This window comes from Eptatretus burgeri, chromosome 13 (genome assembly GCF_056783735.1).
Source record: "Eptatretus burgeri isolate ZD-2024b chromosome 13, Ebu_testis_v1, whole genome shotgun sequence".
Lineage (NCBI taxonomy): Eukaryota > Metazoa > Chordata > Myxini > Myxiniformes > Myxinidae > Eptatretus > Eptatretus burgeri.
In genome coordinates this window covers 9,087,781-9,109,686 of record NC_140973.1, presented here as the reverse complement: position 1 = coordinate 9,109,686, position 21,906 = coordinate 9,087,781, and the positions used below count along the sequence as shown (strand labels likewise).

General features: G+C 42.1%; 1 protein-coding gene across 6 annotated transcripts in view; it reads right to left on the bottom strand.

Annotated features, from left to right (window-relative positions):
* LOC147013795 (pyridoxal phosphate phosphatase PHOSPHO2-like) overlaps positions 1-21,906 on the bottom strand; it is a 49,930-nt gene that overhangs the window by 5,717 nt on the left and 22,307 nt on the right. For 3 of the 6 annotated variants that reach the window (XM_085851027.1, XM_085851025.1, XM_085851026.1), the window contains exons 2-3: positions 16,136-16,410; positions 8,483-8,569 (exon numbers count right to left, since the gene is read on the bottom strand). In XM_085851027.1, coding sequence (XP_085707153.1) covers positions 8,483-8,569; positions 16,136-16,391 — 343 coding nt within the window. In that variant the 5' untranslated portion in view covers positions 16,392-16,410. Of the gene's footprint in view, positions 1-8,482; positions 8,570-16,135; positions 16,411-17,879; positions 17,900-21,565; positions 21,585-21,906 lie in introns of those variants that run through there. The other 3 variants (XM_085851028.1, XM_085851023.1, XM_085851024.1) reach the window with 3 other exon arrangements.

The following is a 21,906-nucleotide window of genomic DNA, read 5'->3' as shown; positions in this document are numbered from 1 at the left end:
TCATAAAAATGCGCAAAACAATGACCAAAGAATACCTGTGTAGAATGAGGTTGATCCTGAAACCATACCTCTCACCAAGAAACAAAATCAAAACCATAAACCAACAAGAAAAAGATCAACCAGAGATTGCAGATCCTCGCCAGGACTTCCTTGGTGTATTTTGTGTGGCATTTGTGTATTGGTGTGTTACATAATTAATAAGAGAGGTAATTAGAACTGCCACTTTAGAAATGCTGGCAGTGATAACTGGTTCAGCCATTTCAGAGAAGATTTTTGAAGGTTTAAAAAAAACAAAAAGAACAATATGGCTGCCGAATCACGTAACCAACGACGTCATCAAAAAAATTTTGTGAGACATTTTATTCCTAAATGACCCTCAAAAATTTTCATACTGATCAGATGTGGCGTTCTTCATATGCAATTATGACGTCACAGCAAAGGCACCTACGACATAAAAAAAAAATATATATATATATATATATATATATATATATATATATATATATATATATATATATATATATATATATATATATATATATATATATATATATATATATATATATATATATATATATATATATATATATATATATATATATATATATATAAAATTAATTCCCCATATACCTGGTGTTGGCTTAATGGTTCGGGTGGTGTGCTTGGGATCCGAGGGTCCTGAGTTCAAATCCCGCTCAGCTGTTGAATTAATACCAGGTGGGGTTGACTCTGCCTGTCATCCTTCTGAGGTCGGCAAAATGAGTGCCAGCTTGCTGGTATACTGTGTCGGAGTGGTGACCCGTCCAGGATTGTGTCAGATAGCCAAGGAGACTGCTTTGGTAGCACCAACGCTCTGCACAGAGTATGGTCCCAATGGATGGATGGATTCCCCATGAGGAGTACTTGCCATGCACCAAGTTTAAATTTTTTCCTTGGTGCGGTTTCAGAGATGGATGTCCAAAGTTTTTTTCTGTTTTTCTAACATGGCTGCCACACCACGTGACCTATGACATTATAATTATCATTAAAACAATCTACATGAGTAGTCGCACCAATGGTAAAAATTTTGTCTCAGTCCGACAAGTGGTTGCGGAGAAAACCACGAAAGTTCGGTACGGACAGACAAACAAACAAATGGACCCAAATGCAATACCCTCTCCTTCGGCGAGGGTAACTCGGAGTCACAATGTTCCGATACAGCTGCAGAGTCATAAACTGGCCACAAGCGGAAATCAGAAAACTAGATATCAGAACAAGGAAGCTCCAAACTATCCACAAAATGTACTAAAAAAAATTAATGTATCCCGAGAAGTACCTGCTGAGGAAAGGAGGAGGTGGCGGCCTGATGGAACCCAATCAAGTACACAGAGCGACGACTGCAGGATTAGCAGATGAGCAACCAAAACAGCAACAAATACAGCCCCAACGATTCCAAAGAAGACAAAAGAAAAATATAAGACAAAATACCAACAGATATACAGTGACAACTGGGAGAAAGACAAACGAGCAGGGAAATATTAAAAAAAAAAAAGAGTTAGACAGATTAAGGATAGACAAAATGACAAAGAGGTCAGCTGGAATGACTAAGAGATGGAGAGGAGAGCAACACCTCCACCAGGACGAGGCTCAGGTCTGTCATACCGTAAGAGGGAGTAGCCAGGGAGAGATACTTGGGAGTCAGACACGTCTTGGGAGAGGAAAGTTTCTGTTAGGCAGATAATGTCTGGTTTGTCAGTGGCAACCTGTATGGAAAGATCTGAAAGGTTTGAGCGAAGGCCCCGGATATTTGAGGTCCACACTTTTAATGAAGAGGAAGGGGAGGAGGCTTTGGGTGCAGGAGGTGGAGGGGGAGGGGGAGGGTAGGACAAGGGACGAGGGGGGCAGGTAAGGAGGGTTGCTGAAGGAGTGTGGGGTATTGCAGAATAGCAAGGGGAGGGGGCCGAATAAGGAGGAGAAAAGGCTCTGTGGTGCTGGGGGAGAGGGGGGACAAGAGACAAGGAAGAAGGCAGTTGAGGATTTGAGGAGGTGGAGTGAAGAGATGGAGGTGAGAGGGCAGTGGAGGGAGGCAGCTTGGTGGATGAGAGGGGGGGCAACTTTGAGAAGGATGAGTGAGGGGGATGAAAGATGGGAGAAAGGTGAGGGGGAATTTTTGAGAGAGGTGAGAGGGAGGCTTGGAGGGAGAAGAGTGGGATGGTTGCTTTGAGAGTGAGGGGTGAGGGGGGTGAGTTGGCACTGAAGTTGGAAAAAAAGAATGGTTGATGGAAAGCGAGCATCCATGGCAAACTGTGGTTTTTAAAAGTTTTAGGTCAGAGATGCGATTTAACACAATTCTTGATGGATGCAATGAAGGCAAATTCAGAGCATGGAGAGAAGAAGCGCTGTAATAGTTGGATTTTTTAGGCAAGGAATGAAGGAGAGGTCGAAATGAGAGCAGTCTGTTAAAATAGCAGAAGAGTAGTGCATTATGAAACAGTAAAGAGTACCACATGTGTGAGAGAGGAAGATGAAGCATTATAAGATCGTTTTTGTTGTTAAAAATAATGTATGAGAGAGTTCAACAGATTAGGTCATGGAAGTGTAAAAAAAAATAAAATAAAAAAAATCGAGGAAGAAGACGAGGAGGAAGTTAAGAGGAAGAAGAATCGGGAGAAGGTGAGCGTGTTGTTGTTGTTGTTGTTGGGTATATATATATATATATATATATATATATATATATATATTTTTTTTTTTGTTGTTGTTGTTGTTGTTGTTGTTGTTAATATTAATATTGGAGATGGAGAAGGAATCATTTTAATGCCCAAGATCAAGGACACGACATGAATGGCTTTAAAAAGATGGCAGGACTGAGCCAATTGGACAAGTATGGTTCTGCAAGGAAGAAACAGGAAGCACGAGCCACCTCCTATCAGGATGTAAAAAAACACTCATGTCAGAACAGCGGTATGTAGAGTAATCACAACAAGGTGTGCAGAGTAATGCACCGGCACATCTGCAGGAATTTCAATATCCCAGTTCCACAAAACTCATGGAAACATGAACCAAAAGCGATACTTGAGAACAAGGAGGTGACGCTCACATACAAGCTGATGATCCCATCCAGCATGAACACGGGAAAACAAAGCACTGCGACTGGACGTAGTCCTCAGACACAAAAAGGAAAAGAAGGCTTTGTGAATTGAGGTTTCAGTACCAAGCAATTTTGGTCAAAATAATGCAAAATAAACAAATAAATAAAACGACCAGATATCAAAACTTCAAGAATGAAGTGAAAAGATCTTGAAAGCTGAAGAATGCTAAAATAGTACCAGTGAAAATTGGAGCAATGGGAATGACAAAGAAGAACCTCACAGAGATCCTACAAATCATCCCTGGGAACATTATCACAAGCAAACTACAGTTGGAAGCTGTTCAGGACTCGGTGACGATCCGAAAAAGAGCCCTTGGAACAAAACTTTGAGAACAAGGAAACTTCACAAATTGGTCCATGAATTATGATCCCTTACTGAAACTGAGGTGGATACTTCAAGACCTGGGAGGACCTTGTTCTACCTTCTGAAACCCCCAAATTGGGGATAACAACCAACGACACACACACACACACACACACACACACACACACACACACACACACACACACACACACACACACACACACACACACACACACACACAATTTTTTGCCTGAATATAAAGATATTTTTGGGATTTCACTCCATTGAATTATAATGAAAGGAAACAAATTATGTTCCCACGGGAATCTGATGAAAGCAAGCTGTTTCATTTCTTCTTGTTTTTTTTATCTCCCGGTTATCTCAGGCTCACGTAGGAGTTTATACACGTCTCACATGTGGTGCACAGGACGCGATGGGAAAATCAACACAGCAGATGGGATTTGAACCTAGGATTCTGCACCACGAGCCCTTATGCTCAGATGGGGTCAAACGTTTAGCTGACTTCACATTGTCGTTTCCCGGCTCTGCTGCAGATGAGAACATCGACGTGTTCACGTAATCACACTCTGTATTACCTCATGTGCACAATGACATCACCGTCATGATACCATGCCTATTGGTGATTATTTCGATTCGGTGATGACCCAGCAGTTCAATCCGTTTACCCCAAGATCTTGATCTCCTTGTTATTAACATTTCTGCATTCCTGTGCTTCCCATGTGCAGTGGACAATTATACACTCGGTTTGTCTCGGACACAGTCACGTATACCGACCCTCCTTGGTGATGACTGCTTTAACCGCATGGTGCGGAAGGAATGCCCTGTATATTATCTTAATGTTTGTCTTCCCGTTGCTAAGCAGCAAATAAAGCCTGAACAACATCTCTCCACCCTTTTCTGTCTTTGACCAGATCACAAGATGCTGTGCCTCTTCCAAAGTAATTTCAGCTTCCATTATATCCTTCCCCACTGTTTGCTTCCATCTGGTTCTGGTCTACCCACCGGCCTTCCAACATTCATGCTGCTTTGGTATATGTTTTTCACTCGAGTTTCCTCCTCCGTTCTTTCAACTCGTCCAAACCATTTCAGTCTAGATTTCAGTCTTCCCACAATCAATGGAATTTATTCAAGTCTTCCTCTGATATCTTCCTTTCTTATAAAATCGTCCAGTCTTACAAGGAGTAAGAAGGAATAACAAGTAACTTTGGTGCAGGAGGAGTCCATTTGATCCATCATGCCTGGGCTTCAGCAACACCAGATATCATCACCCATCCACATGTAAGATACCTATATGTCCTGCCAATATCCCTATACCCTCATATATCCAATGCCAATTTAAACATATCTGTTTATGCTGCGAATACCTTTGCAGTGAGACCATTCTATCCATTAGCTGCACTCTGAGTAAAGGACCTCTGCCTGACTACACTCTTAACTCTCCTGTTCTCCACTCTCAGGCTACGGCCCGTGGTCCTATCACTATCTATTCTGCAGAATAATTCTTCTGCACAAACTTTGTCTATATCCTTCATTATCTTAAACATTTTGATCATATCCCCCTCATAATCACTTCCTTTCTAATGTATAAAGTCAATGTCGTCACCCCACCCTGAATCCCCATAGCTGATCCTCATGAGGAATCAAATGAGTAGCCCCGTAAAGAATCCTCATAGCTTAGACAGTGATGTCCTTCCTCAGATGTGGTGACCAAAAAACTGCGCACAATATTGTAAATGAGGCCTCACTAAATTCCTGTGCAGTTGTTTTACTTATAGCTACCTGGCACCATCCTGTCTGCTTAACCACCCCCAGATGCTTCTCATGTGTGACGCACTCCAAGATTTCCCCTTGTATCATGTAATCTCGATTTGCATTTATCTTACCCATCCCCAGCACCTTGTGTTTGATTATTAAACTGCATTTTCCAATCTCTCTCCCAATCTATTAAAATATATGAGGCATCTAGACTTTCCTGAATCCGCCTCCTCTCCGCGATTGACCCGACATCCATCCTTTGTTACATCTGCAAATATATTAAGCTTACTCTTAACTCCACTATCAAAAAAATTAATGTAAATTATTACTAATAATGATCCGAGCACTGATCCCTGAGATACCCCACTACTTACATACTCCCACTCTCAGTCACCCTTTGCTTCCCATCACTAATCAAGTTAGTTACCTGGCCAGCGAGCTAGCAACCTCCTCATAAGAGGTCCTTGCTGACAGGATGGCCCAGAGGTGGTATGTACCTTATCAAATGCCTTCTGGAATTCTAGATTAACGATATCCACCGCACAATTAACATTTCTCACAAAAGTCCATTTCAAAGGAATCTAGTTCTTCGAAGAGAGCACAAGGATGATCTGAACATCAAACTCAGTGTCATTATTGCATTTCATATCATCTTCGTTTTTAACTTTTCCGAAATGTTCTTCTTTTTTCCACAAAAGCGATTTTAAATGGTTTTTCGCAGTCGCAGCTCCTGCCTTATTCGTGGTACGTCTTTTGTTAATTTCCCGTGAGATGTTACAACGGATATTTAAACTCATTTCGGCCTACTTGTCTTAAATTATACCTTCTTATTTGTATCCGAGGCGCATCTGTTGTTCTCTCTTCACAAACATTATTTCTCTCTTTTTCTTTGATAATTGTTTAACCAAAAAGATTGCTTTATTACCTCTTCTGGGGTTACCTTCCTGGGAGCCCTTAACTATATTGCGGAGGACTAAGTTTGAAGACCGATTTAGGTGCCTTGGGACATTATCTTTCAAATGAGCTTCCACACATCACGCGAAACGATGGGGAACGGCCGATGGGGGACGTTTTCCAAAATGGCCGCCATGAGAACACTCAGATTTCGGATTTGGATCAGTTTCAAGCCCATGCAGAGGCGGATTGAGATTCTTTGGGGTCCTGGGCACAAAAAATATTTACGCCCAAAAAGGCCCCAAAAATTTGACTCCGTGTTATCTTCGCACTCAGCCGATACCCTATGTTGCTTTAGACTCGACTGCAAAGATCTGGAGGAATTCCCACGTTTTATTGCCTTTTTCCTCCCTTGGAGAAAAAAAAATGCCGTGTTAAGGTGTTCCATTACCAATCATGCATGGTGTTGGTTTCATGGTTAGGGTGGTGGGCTTGAGATTCTAGGATCCTGAGTTCAAATCTCTCTCGGCTGTTTAATTAATACCAGGTGGGGTTGACTCTGCCCGTCATCCTTCCGAGGTTGGCAAAATGAGTGCCAGCTAGCTGGTATACTGTGTCGGAGTGGCGACCCGTCCAGGATCGTGCCCAATAGCCAAGGAGACTGCCTCGGCAGCACCAACGCTCTGCACAGAGTATGGTCCCAATGGATGGATGGATGGATGACTTACCAATCAGCTTGCTATCGCTTACCAAGCCAGCCATTCCTTATCAACCGTTTCATTGGAGTGTTTGCTTGAGTGCTTAAGCCACATGTTCTACATTGCCAGCAGACATGTCTGCCGAACCCGAAGCTGTGTCGCCGTCGTCTTCATCTGTCGTTGCTCCCTCAAATATTGATTTCTCGTTGGTATCTATTTTTAACAAAGCAACTCCTCTTTAGCCTCCTTTGCTTTGCTTGCTTCACCTTTGTCTTTGAGCTCCCACTTAAGTACCACCGATCCATTTTGTTTTAAACTACCTGTTAATTTGAGTGGAAATTGCCATCTGTCCGCTGACGTTGCAAGTCATTTGCTTATTGGAACATGAGTTTATAAAATGTTTTTTTTGCCGACAGACTTGCGATCGTTTAGTCTAATAATTTACGTAAAAAAAAATTAATTAAATAGTGTCATGTAGTTTTTGAATGGGCCCATGTTGGGGTTAAACAATCCGTGACCATGTGACAAATCCGCTCGTTCTGATATACAGTAACCAAGGTGGATGGTCACATGGATGAGAGGTGTCGAGTTAATCTTTTCATAGCGCCTTAAATGCTCGTTTCCCGATCGGTCCGTTATCGGATTCTGTCGCAGATTGTAACCACAGTGCAGTCATTCTTGTATAATCATTGTATTATCAAGTAATGTCTGGTTTCACACCTCCATCGAGACTCGACGGTCATGGAGCGCTGGAAGCGCAGTGAAGTCCACAACAGTATAAAGCTGAAACCAGCCCTGAAACACCCCGAGCGGTAACTCATAACTGGAAACATAATATTAGAGTAGTGGATCTGGAATAGAACATTTTTATAACAGCAAATGTATTTTTCCCCACGGGGCCATCATTGAGCTTGGGGCCCTGGTGGACACGGGCCGAGTGCCCGTGCGTTAATCTGCCCCTGAGTCCATGGTGTCTATTCTGGGTTTTTTGGGGGGGTTCTAAATCCATCTGACATACTTCCAACTCCCAACGGTATTCAGAACTACTTTAAATGTTCATTTATTGACATCTTAAAGGGCCAGGATTTTTAAAAATAGCCACCATGAGAATATTGTCCATTTCAGATTTCAAGCAGTTTCACCTTGATTTCAGATATGAAGTTGCTCAGGGTGTCTAATCTCGAGTTTCAAAATGGAAATGTACTGGCTGTCTTACATGGAGATGGTGGAGGTCCTCCGACTCAACTACCATTCTTTACGATGATAAGATTGTGATGGATATCTCCAATCGGTGAGGATGATGCAGCCATGGATGAATATCTACGATAACATCCACTACTCCTGGTACTTACCTGTGTCCTGGGACACCATGAAAAGTCTTGACGACAAAGCGACGGCGCATAATATGCAAGCTGGTCACCGCATTTTCTCCAGACTAAGCCATTATCTGGCCTTCCTCTAGAACAAACCATTGAGATCAAAATGATCCGAGTTACCAATTGGAGCCAGGACGTCGGCAACACAGTCACAAGGGTTAGAACACAAAAGGAGATCAAGCAACTATCTTCCATCAGAAGCATGGTGAGGAATACGAGTGGGAGAGGAAACAATTTGGGTGAGATTTTGAGAGATTGAGTAATTATAGGTATCGATACCAGGAGTGTCAGTATTGCGAGAGTGTACCCAGCCATTCCTTGTGGTGAATGTTGAAGTCACCAAATACCATGATGTGTGCAGAAAGGTGGAGTAAAATAGTCCCGTCGATGCTGTCTGAGATCGCATTGAGCACGGCAGAAGAGGGAAAGGAAGGCGAGCGATACAGAAAGAAAAGATATGTTGTTGAATGCAGAACAGCAAGGCGGAAACACATAAACTCATGAGAGCTACTCTCAAGAGAATTTTCACGAGATAAAGGAAGAGTGCTCAACTTACAGCGCCTATAGAAAGTCTACACCCCCTTTCAAAATTTTCACCTGTAGTTGCCTTATAGTCTGGAATTAAATTACATTAAATCAGAGTTTTTCCCACCTTTATTTACACATCGTAACCCACAACTTCCAAGTGAAAAACAAATCCGACAAATTTCAGAAAATTGATTAAAAATACTAAACTAGGACATCTTGATTGGATAAATGTTCACCCTCTTATAATAGCAATTGGAAATTAGCTCAGGTGTAACCAATCACCTTCAAAATCAAAATCACACACCAAGCTACTTGGCCTCCACCTGTGTTAAATTGTCGTGATTCTGTTTATTTCAGAATAAAATCAGCTGTTCCTGTAAGCTTCATCTGCTGGGTAGTGCATTTCACAGCAAAGACTCAACCATGAGCACCAAGGAGCTTTCAAAACACCTCCGGGATAAAGTCGTGGAAAGGCACAGATCAGGGGATGGGTATAAAAAAATATTTCAAAGGCCTTGAATATCTCTTGGAGTGAGGTGAAGACAATCACAAAGAAGTGGAAGGCGTATGGTACCAACAAGACCCTACCCTCCAAGCTGGATGATCAAGTAAAGAGGAGACTGATCAGAGAGGCCACCAAGAGGCCAATGGCAGCTTTGAAAGAGCGACATGCCTTGATGGTAAAGACTGGTCACCATGTGCATAGAACAACAACATTCCAAGCACTCGACAAGTCTGGCCTGTATGGTAGGGTGGCAAGATATCTCCGCCAGACTGTTTAGTTTACGTTTTATATCCCACTGATAGGCTGGATCTGGATTCGGACATAAACTAAAATTTAATCAGATTGTTGTTGTCACCTCACCAACTCATCCACCAAGTTTTGACAGAATACGTCCATAACTTTTTGATATATCCTGCAACTTGTCGTTTTTGGCCCCATCTTTCAATGGTGAAAAATCACTTTTAAAATTCTTGGATCCAGATCCGGATCTTCACCAAAATTGAATCATTTCGTCCATGTCACATACCCAAGCTCTCCACCAAATTTTGCACGAATCCGTCCACAACCTTTTGAGCTATCCTGTTCACAAACAGACAGACAGACACACAGACAAACAGACAGACAATGGTGAAAACATAACCTTCATCCACCTTCGATGGTGGAAGTAATTACATATCATCGCAACGTGAGTTCGTCTATTAATTACATAGCATTGGAACGTGAGTTCGTCAATTAATTACATAACATTGGAATGTGAGTACATCTATTTATTATGTAGCATTGGAACGTGAGTACATCTATTTATTATGTAGCATTGGAACGTGAGTACATCTATTTATTATGTAGCATTGGAAAGTGAGTTCGTCTGAATTTCGTTGCATTGGCATTTCTAGTACAATGTGAGCATGTCTACAAAGTACATACTATTACAATGTGAGCACGTTTACAAAGTACATACTATTACAATGTGAGCACATCTACAAAGTACATACTATTACAATGTGAGCACGTCTATAAAGTACATACTATTACAATGTGAGCACGTCTACAAAGTACATACTATTACAATATGAGCACGTCTATAAAGTACATACTATTACAATGCAAGGACATATATAAAGTACATACTATTACAATATGAGCACATCTATAAAGTACATACTATAATAATGTGAGCACATCCATAAAGTACATACTATAACAATGTGAGCACATCTTTAAAGTACATACTCTCATAATGTGAGCACATCTATAAAGTACATACTATAACAATGTGAGCACATCTATAAAGTACATATGATTACAATGTAAACAAGTAAAATATGTACATACAGTGCCTATTGAAAGTCTACACCCCCTTTCAAAAGTTTCACCTTTTGCTGCTTTATATCCTGGAATTAAATCAGACTTTTTCCACCTCGATGTACACATCATAAACCACAACTTCCAAGTTAAAAACAAATTCTACAAATTTCAGATTCTTCATTAAAAATACAAAACTAAAATATCTTGGGTGGATAAGTGTCCACCCCCCCCCCCCGAGTTAATAGTTGGTGGAAGCACCTTCGACAGCAATTACAGCTGAGTGTCTGTTGGGATAGGTCTCCACCAACTTTGCACACCTTGATTGGGAAATATTTGATCATTCTTTTGTACAAAACTGTTCAAGCTCAGTCAAGTTGTGTGGGGAGCATTGATGGACAGCAATCTTCACGTCATGCCACTGATTTTCAATTGGATTTAGGTCGTGGCTCTGACTGGGCCACTCAAGGACATTTATCTTTTTGTTCGTTAGCCATTCCAGTGTAGCTTTGGCTGTGTGTTTGGGGTCATTGTCATGCTGAAAGGTGATGTGCCATCCTAAGTTCAGCTTTCTTGCAGAGGGCAGCAGGTTTTCCTCTCGGATTTTTCTGTATTTTTCTCCATCCAGTTTCCCTTCTATCCTGACAAGTGTGCCGGTCCCTGCTGAGAAACATCCCCATAACACGATGCTGCCACGACCATGCTTCACAGTAGAGATGGTGTTTTTTGGGCGTGCTGTGTTGGGTTTGCACCAAACCTAACGTTCTGCATTTAGGCCAAAAAGTTCCATCTTGGTTTTGTCAGACCACAAAACTTTTTGCCACCTGGCTTCAGAACCTCTAGGGTGGTTTTTTGCATACCTCAAACGGGACTCAAGGTGGGATTTTGAGTAATGGCTTCCATCTTACCACCCTACCGTACAGGCCAGACTTGTGGACTGCTTGGGATATTGTTGTCACATGCACACAGTGACAAGTCTTTGCCATAAAGGCATGTAGCTCTTTCAAAGTTGCCATTGGCTTCTTGTTAGCCTCTCTGATCAGTCTCCTCCTTGTTTGGTCATCTAGTTTGGAGGGACGGCCTGATCTCGGCAGGGTCTTGGTTGGTACCATATGCCTTCAACTTTTTATACTCATCCCCTGATCTGTGCCTGGGGAGTCTTCGATTCACTGGATCATGGGGTGTGGCGCTGTCAGTACCTAAGCATGACGACAAAAGTACAAGTCTTAAAGTCCTTGGTGCTTCCAGTCTTGCTCTAAGGATGAGAGACTTGGACTCTGACCAGGGATCTGCGATGGAGACTTAACTTCTTCAGTACCAGGTCTCTTCGGAGAATCCTTGGCTATCGCTGGTCAGTCTTTGTGTCCAACGAGCGGTTGCTGAGAGAGAATCAGATGAGGTTTGTTACCTGTACAGTCTGTGAGCATCAACTGTGCTGTATGGACATGTGGCTCATTTTCCTGACGCTGATCCTGCTTACCACATTCTCTCAGCGAGGAAACCTCATGAGTGGAGGAGGCCAACGGGCCGAGCACATGCCTCGTGGTTGCAGCAGGTTGATCGGCATCTCAAGGAGATGGGTATAGGAGAGTCATCGGCCTGGGGGGATGGCCAGACGGAGGCCCCTGGATTACTGGCAGAAAGTGGACCCAGAAACACGCTGTAAGGGTTCATTTTTCCCATACTTGACCTGACACTGATCTGTGCCTTTCCACAACTTTATCCCAAAGGTCTTTTGGAAGCTCCTTGGTGCTCATGTGCGAGTCTTTCGTATGAAATGCACTACCCAGCAGAGGAAACCTACAGGAACAGCTGATTTTATTCTGAAATAATCGAAATCACTACAATTTAACACAGGTGGAGGCCAATTAACTTGGTGTGTGATTTTGAAGGTGATTGGTTACACCTGAGCCAATTTAGAATCGCCATTATAAGGGGAGCGGACATCTATCCAACCAAGATATTCAGGTTTTGTATTTTTAATTAATTTTCTGATATTTGTGGAATTTGTTTTTCACTTGGAAGTTGTGGGTTACGATGTGTCAACAAAGGTGAGAAAAGTCTGATTTAATGCAATTTAATTCCAGACTCGAAGGCAACAAAAGGTGAAAATTTTGAAAGGGGGTGCAGACTTTCTATAGGCACCGTATATATGTACACAGGCACATATATATATATATATATATATATATATATATATATATATATATATATATATATATATATATATATGATTGTTTGTTGTTTGTGACCCGACTCCTCTGAGCTCCTGAGGTTAATTGCCACAAAAACTTTATCAGATAACATTGTTTACCAAGGTGCACCGAAATAGGGGTTTTAAACAGTCATTTTCTCACAATTCATAAATTATAAACACCTGAGCTGCCACCCGTCGCCATGTCAGCAAGGATCCATATATACAATGCTTCATAAAAAGCCCATTTTCTTTCGGATTTCAACCCGGATACCGATATATTTGGTGAGGCGGTAACCTCTGATCGTCAAATATGGTATCAAATGTGAAAAATAACCGAAAATTAATACTTTGCCATGATCGGTAAAATCTGCGAAAGAGGAGTCACGTGACCTCTCAAATGCGCTGATCATTCAAAAACAGAACACAGTACAAATACAACCTACACATCGATTTAAAGGTAATTTTACTGCTCATCTAAATACGTGACTCTCAAGGGTGAAAAGAGAGTTTGCAGAAAAAGAAAAAAAAAGGTTGCCATCTTGGCTAACTTCACCAAATATACACCTAAATATATACATGCATCGTAGTTTAAAAGAACCAAGTTAACATCATGATTTGATTTTTTTTTATCGTAAATTGATCGTAGATGTTTGATTATTTTCATCGTAGATGTCTTACCTCAAATGAGAATTTTTTTTTTGGAGTGTGTATTGTTGGTAGAAATGGGAATTCAGTGTAAATATCCAGTGATGGCATCGTGGTGGGTGGAGCCGGTAACCTTGGCAACCATTATTTTTTGGGATTTTCAGATGGTTTCTGGCCACGATCACAGAAATATTCAATGACAGGTGAGATATATTTAATTTCTTACAATATTATCGATCTCTCCAACTTCGTAACGATGTCGTATCTCAGGAGCCATTCAAAAATTACAAACCTAACACGTCACAGTTGGGGTTTGGAGTTTGGTAGGGGTGGATGGAGGTTTAAATGTCTGAGTTTTACTCTTACTGGGGGTTGGGGAGGGGGTTGGGGTTTCCAGAGCCGTTATGTAATGACCTTTTTCGTTATCTATTAAAAAAGAGCTGTAAAAGGACTTTTTGGAAGTTTGTGGGTGAGCTTTCCCACAACCTTGAAGGAGGTTCTGATTAAGCATTTCTCTATTAGCCATGTCTTTGCCGAGAGATCTCGCTGCAAACTGATTGATGGAAGAAAAAAAAAAGTGACGCCACCTCCATGAGAAAGAGGAAGAAGAGGCTGCAGCAGTAAAATAGGTTGTCCATCTCTATATGTAAAACCAAAATGTTTTTTTTTTGTTTGTGACCTTACTGCTTTGTGCTCCCAAAGTTAATTCGCAACAAATTTCTAACCACAATGCCCCGAAATAGGCATTTTAAACAGTCTTAAGAAGATCATTTGGCCCATTATTGCCATGTTACACTCCAGAGTTTATTTACCAACATGAGGAAATTTCATTACTACAGCTTCACTCATTTACACCCTGTACGGCCTGTAGACCCTTTAATACCAAATTTAGACCCTTTTGAGATGTATAGACCATCTTCGACCCTTTCGATATTTCAGACCTACAGACCTTTTAAGACCCTTTGGACAATTTCAGACAATTTGGACACCTCAGACCGCTTTTGCTCTTTCGCCCTGAGACACCTTCAGACATTTAGACCCATTTAAGACCCTTAGACCCTTTAAACACTTTAGACCCCTTTTTGACCTTTAAAGACCCTTAAGCCACTATAGACCCCTCTACACCCTTTAGAAAAATTGAAGAAGATTTTCCCGAAAATCGGTTTTGATGACCTTTTCCGTGCACCATTCGCGTTGCATCACAAGTTGCGATGATGAATCGAAACCGGTATCCCAAAGTGAAACTGATGCAGAAAAGTTCAATTGAAACTCGTGATCTATGGATCATCGAATGGGAAAACAAAATGAAATGCTGCGAGAAATAGAGTGGAATTGCCGAAAGCAAAGCTATGGGGAGTATAGAGAGAAGGGTAGGTTGGGGACTGAAGAAGCGATGTGGAGAGGGATCGGTGCCTGTAGGTGGTCGGTTGGCATGAAAAGAACTTTGGTGATCTTCCATCAGGTGGCAGGCCCAAAATATGCCTGAATTTGTTTCCCAGCCAAGCTTTCACAATATCACCCTCACTTTCAAGCAGTACTTCGGAGGTGCAACAAGCGTGGATTGGAAATCTTCGCTGATGGAATGGAATGAGGTTGCCAAAGTTACCAGCTCCACCGACTGCGATATCTGCACACTGTATATTTAGACTGAATTCCCGTTTCTAGCAATACACACTCATTTGAGGTGAGACGTCGACGAACCCGTCAGCGACGGGTACCCTGCTAGTATAAAATAAATACAATTGGAACATGAATCTATACAATAACACTGAAAAGGTGTGTTTGTCCACTGTATAAATATAGACCTATGTCGACAATGCATCGTCTACACACCACACAAACACATCAGCACACAAGCAAGACCTGGCGAGGGTCTGCAATATCTGTTCCTTCTAGTTGTTGTTTTAGCATTGAAGGATGGCCGACTCCCTTCATGATGCTGTCTACCTTCAGGGGCATATAACTATACATTATATATATATATATACACACATCTTAACTATACATTATTTATACCTCCTTTCAATTAAATCTCAGTGTTTCAATAACCCAACTAATAAAACACAATAATTGTTTAAGAGTCCATCTGAATGAATGATGCAATGTGTTTGTGAGAGAGACCATTGTATCGAGTTTGCTTCGTTTCCCTTTATAAGTTTTGCTCAACACCTTAAGGCATGCATCACACCATTGATCGCTCCACGGATCGAACAGTCGGTGCTGCCATATTATTCATGTTACTGGTAAATTATAATCGATTGATGTACAAAATGCCAAAAAAAGGAAGTTTTGGAATGGTCAAACGGGGATTTAGTCATTGTGAGTGTACAGCCTGATTTCAAGTGTAATTCAATTTCACTATTTTGCTATTTTCAAGATTATGTTTTGGGGCATTTAAAAAAAAATAAAAATAATAATGAAGAGCATTTACTTTCTTAGCAACTGAAATTAAGCAATAATGATGATGGTGATGCCGATGAGGGGCCATCTGCATATTATGTACGCAAGAAGGGATGGGGGAATAGCAAGAAGAGACAAAGAAAAGGAAGTACAGAAGATTGAAAATGGAGGGAAGAAAATGAAGTATGGTGAGGATAAGTAAGATTGAAGAAGAGAGGAGTAAAATAAAGGGAGGGAAAGATTATGTATGGCACATCGAGGAGGGAATTAAAATTGAGATTTTTGGTGGGGGGGCGGTGGGTACATAATATACAGAGGATGCCTGATGATGCATGAAAAGCATGACAAGTCTTATTTCCAAGAAAAGAAAGTACCATCCTCACCGAGGAATTGAAAGAGCTCAAGCATTCCGGGAGTAAGAGGGGCATTGTGTATGCTCTGCCTCATTGCCTCCCCAGTCACACCCTGCTCCGAGAGGAACAGCAATGCTGCACCCAAAGCCTCGATCCAAGGCCCGTTTTTGTAGAGTTCCAGGAGACGAGGAGGGAAAGACTGTCCCGGTGCCCAATGAAAGAGCCAGTCATCACTGGATCCATTCAATATGGTGTCATCAAAATCGAAAACCACCAACGTTTTCATAGCGAAGGTTGCTCGGGCACTGAAAAAAAGAGATTGGAATAACGAGTATTCAAAGGCGTAACAGAGCACATTGATGTGTGAAACATTTTTTCAGATAACAAGAAAATAATCGATGAAAAAGTGTTGAACTAGAAGGGCACTTTTCGACGTTGACCGATATGCCTCCACACACATTATTACATCATTGTTATACTTGTACCAAGTTTGATTTCAATCCATTCAGCTGTTAAGTATCACATTTTTATCTGCCATGACCTCTGACCTCTTGATGCTGAAATCTAATCGGTTCATCTTCACATCTTTGTACATACTTGTATCAAGTTTGACCAAAATACAATCACTGGTTCACAAGTTAGTGTGATAACAGAATTTTGACCTAACATGACCTCTGACCCCTCGACTCCAAAATCTAATCAGTTAATCTTTGCATAATTATACATACTTGGACCAAGTTTGACTTGGATCCCTTCAGCCGTTCTTAAGTTATCAAGATAACGAAAATTTATCACGGATGGACGGACAGCCAGACGAACAACCCGGAAACATAAGGCGCTCAAAGGGCGTACAAATTTCTGGGCATTTAGCAAGATGGAGTGCGAGAGCTGGACTTTTAGTATTCTTACACACATTCAGGAGTTAAAATATATGGCTATAATGAGCATCAATAATCAATTTATTCAAAACCTCCACAAGTGTTTTCTATGATTGCAACAATGGACTTATTAATACAGCTTTGTGTTGGTGAGAAGAAACGAAGCTCGTCATTTAACAATTTTTAATTGACATATCAGAATGTTCAAAATATTATGATCACAACTAAAAGTAAACTATAGATGAGCAGTTTTGTAAGCTAATTGATCACATTTACTAATCAAATCAAACTGATGACTCATTGTCTGTCAGGTGGCCGAAAACTTTTGCATAGTACCTGTACTGTGTGTATAATATATATATATATATATATATATATATATATATATATATATATATATATATATATATATATATATATATACATACACATATATACATACACATAGTGGAAGGGGCGGAGGGATTCAGAGCTCGGATGTGGTAAGAATAGCTGGGTCCTTGTGTTTGATTATCTTAGATTTATACTTGTATCAGGGATCTATCAGACATAAGTTGTATGGTAAAATGTGCACTTGGAAGGTAGTTATTATAAACCAGAGAGCAAAATAGGATAATGTGGTACCATATAAAACCTGTACAGGTGGAGGATTTTTGGCACAAGGAAAGTGCAAGACATTTACATGGATAACATCAGGGCCATTTCACTAAGAATGAAGGCCAGAACTGAGAAGTGAGCTGTGTAATTCATTATGAGAGCGGAACAATATTGAGGAGCTGCACCACAAGGCAAGATGGCTCGAAAGAGGACACCACCCACAGGCAGCGGGTGGCCAATTGAGGGACCAGCCATGTGCATGAAGGCAATCTCAAAAGAGGTAAAAGTCATGTCCATACATGTGCGCAGCAGAAGACATCTCGGCGCTCTGTCTACTGTGTCCATCCGGAGGAAGAACCACCGAGAGACGTGGATGCCATCTCCCCATCCTCTCCATTTCCGTGGTACACCTCCAGCCCTGTGCCACACCAACCTGCATGAACACAGTCATCCTGGACCAAGACCAGCTAGTGCCTCCAGAAGTCCTTGGCTGCTCCCTTTGTATTGTCGGCGCCATTAGCGGGGTAATTTAATTTTTTTTAATTTCATTTTATACAATGTCAAGGCTCATATAAGAGATAACACACAGAACGTATAACAAGAGAAGCAGAAGATAGGAGGGATGGGAGAGGGAAGGAGAACACAATGGGGAATAGACACATGACAAGATCTGTGGAAGGGAGCGGGATGGGGTGGGGTACACGGGATAAACAAGATGGACACTACAGGGATTTCAGGAAGGAAAGCAGGGAATTGAAGGAGGTGGGTTGGAGTGGATTAATGGGAGTAGAAAAGATCATGGTATTGGATAGGGCAAGATAAGATATGGTGGGAAACAGCTGTTTTGAAAACCTGGAAGGAAGAGTGGGATTGAAGAGTGTGTGGGAGTTTGTTCCAAAGACAGGAAAAAAGAGGAATGAAAGAATAAAGGTGAGCAGTGGTTTTTGATTTTGATAGTTTTACAAGAAGGGGGTTGTTGGCGGTCCTTGAGCGCCCTGCGGAAATACAGGCGGGACAGATAGCGGACAGAGCAGGGGGGGGGACAAGGCCGGAGAGGAGACGGCAGAAGACAGAAAGACCACCAACCTGCCTGCGCTGAGAGAGTGAGAGACACAAAGACTCAGCCTCATCGTGGGAGATACCAATAATCTTAAATGTTTTGGTTTCCACAGCGTGCAGCCGAGAAAGGTGAGAGGCGGGAGCACCAGCCCAGAGGGGAGAACAGGACTCTGTCAGGCTGCGGACGAAAGCTTTGTATGTGGTCAGGAGCTCAGATGTGCCAGGAAGGACTTTGCATGACGGAGGATGGCCAATCAGCAACTGGCTTTGGAGGTCAGCTTGGAGATGTGGTTTTCCCAAGAAAATCATGGCAGATAGTGAGGCCCAAACGTTTGAATGAAAGGACTTCTTCAAGAGTATTGTTGAGAAAGTGGATGGGGGTGTTTCCAGACGGTCCTTTCGGAGAGACATACTGAGAGTGAGATTTGTCAGGATTGAAAGACATGTTCCACGTGTTGGACCACCTTGTGGGTTTATCCAGATCTGGAGAGAGTGAAGAGGCTGCTGCTTGCCAACCTGAGGGATGACAGATGGTACGGCAGAGGGTGGAGTCCTCAGCAAAGAGATAAAGTGGATTTTCCACAGAGTCAGAGACATCATTGATGAAAACGAGAAAAAGCACAGGGCCCAGGACACTGCCTTGAGGAACTCCAGCCTGGACAGGAAGAGGGAATGAGAGAATTCCATTTAGGGCCACACATTGATTGTGACAGGAGAGGAAGTCTGCGAGCCATGAGTGGAGATTGACTTGGATACAATCGGAAGAGAGTTTGGTGAGCAGGGCGGGGTGGCAGACCATATCGAAAACACGCGATGTCTTAGGAGATGGCTCTGATCTAATGCCTGGCATTGAGGACCTCCATCCATTGTTGAGAAAGCAGGAGCAGCAAGTCCACGGTAGAGTGATCTGGTCTGAATCCAAATTGATGATCAGAAATCAGGTCATTGAAGAAGAGGAAGGATTTAATGTTGGAAGTGATGATGGATTCCATAACCTTGCTGATGAATGGGAGAAGGCTGATTGGTCTGTAGTTGCAAGGATCTGTTTTTGGACTTTTTTGCAGAGCAGTAATGTTTGCTGATTTTGAAGCAGATGCAGATGACGTTGAGCATATCAGAAGGCGAATAGAACAGAGAGAGGGTGAGCAAGCGCAGAGGAGCAGGTTTTTAGCACACGTGAGCTGATGCTGTCTGGACCGGTTGCAGAATCTGAGTCGAGGTTTGACAACAAGCTCTCCACCTTATCAGGAGAAAAGGACACAGAGTCCAGGAACATATGGGTGTGACTGGGTAATATGGGTACAGAAAGCGATGGGTTTGGGACACAAGATTTAGAAGCAAACACGGAGTTTAGGCATTCAGACTTTTCATGTGCAGTGTCAGCTGTGCAGCCATTTGAGGAAAGGGAGGGGATGGAGGGGGAACATACACCAGAAACAGACTGAACTAGATACCACCAGGATTTGGAGGAGGGAGACAGGTTTGAGAGTTCGGACTTGAAATTGGAAAGATGTTGTTTTCGCGCTCTCCTCAGGGTAGACACACACTTGTTATAAGCTTTGTGGAAGGAACTGAGATTTGCCTTCAGCTGGATTTGCCTTCCATGAGGCAAAGGCAAGTTGTTTCAGGACAACTGCCTCACCACAAGCTTCAGTGCACCATGGGTGGGTGAAGGGTATGACAACTGAAGACAAGATGGGATAAATCTGTGCATGAGGGTGAGTAAGATTCTTTGAAAGAATTCCCAGGATTAGTCGATGTTGGAGAAAGTAGCGATGGGAGACTAGTCGAGAAGTTTGATGGCTGCTTGGAGACCCTGCCAGTCGGCCTGAGTGAAATATCAGACTCGACGGTGCTGAGGTGATTCTCGAATAACAGTGAGAGATGTTTACTTTGACAACGATGTGGTCAGATGAACCGATAGGAGCGGAAGAAGAACAGCAGATATTTTCTGGGAAATTTGTCAAAATCAGATCCAGAAGAGATCGAGGACCATTGGTTGAGTCAGGAAATTGACCGATTGAGTCAGTCCCAAAGAGTTGCAGAAGTCTTTTGCTGAAGAGCCATGACAGGTGATGGAGGTACCCATACCCGGGCAACTGGCATGACGACAGTGGAAGTCACCACATACGAGGAAGAGAGAGTTGGGATGAGAGGACAGAAATTGGTCCATTTGAGTGTGCTTCCCCCTTTCACAAGTGTATACAATTTTGTATACAAGTGTGTGTGTGTGTGTGTGTTTCCCCTTTTCATCCCTACCTGTGTCTGTCAAACATCAGATCTGTTCCGTCTATTCATTGATCATCCGATCATTCCCTCTTGCCCACATACATTAAAAAAAAATTTACTTGCAAAGAAATGTTTTCCCACCTTTCTGTCTTCTCGCACAGCAACCGCCAAATATGGTTTATTTATTGGGCGAATGTTGGGGGATCATAAATGGTAATGAATGCAGTATAATGTAAATTCAAACACTCTGCCTCAGAGCGTCTGTGTTAGCTGAACCTCTGACATGACGATATATTACATGTATTGTTTTATAAACGGGATTAAATTCCTGGCGTGAAAAAAATCCTGACTCAACCTGGGATTCAAAACCCAAGGACCTCATCGCCAACGCGGCGCCAACCCACTTAGCTATTGAGTTTCTCAGATCACATCAGGAGTTTTTCATATGAACAATGCACGTTTTATAATGGCCAATGCCTTACATGCCTGATAAGCAGACCCCAAGTGTGCGTGTATTATTTGCACACTGCATGCATACACACAATTATTTGCAAACTTTACCTTCCAATAGACGCAACAATCTGGTACAATTTCTCTTGTGGCCTCAGAACCAAACAAACAATATACAGTATTTATAACAGCCCTCACAACTTCCACCCAACATGATTAATAGCAAATATCATCATTTTAAACTTACCCTGGACATTCACAAGTCCCAGATGTGTCCTTCCCAGATGTGTTCAGAAGCACTAAATCCAGACACACAAGCTTTTTGTATTTTCACATCACGAAGATGTCCTTTGTTGAAGTTATTTACCATTGCTTGGTAATGACGCACAGGATAAAGTCTGGTGTTGGCTTCCTGGATGGGGTGGCTGGCTTGGGATCTTCGGGTCCTGAGTTCGAGCCCTGTTTGCCACTGAATTAACACCAGGTGGGGTTGACTTAGCCTGTTATCTTTCCGAGGTCGGCAAAATGAGTACCAGTGCACTGGTTGAGGGGCACAACATCAGCAGCATAGTCGCGCTTCTGAGAAAT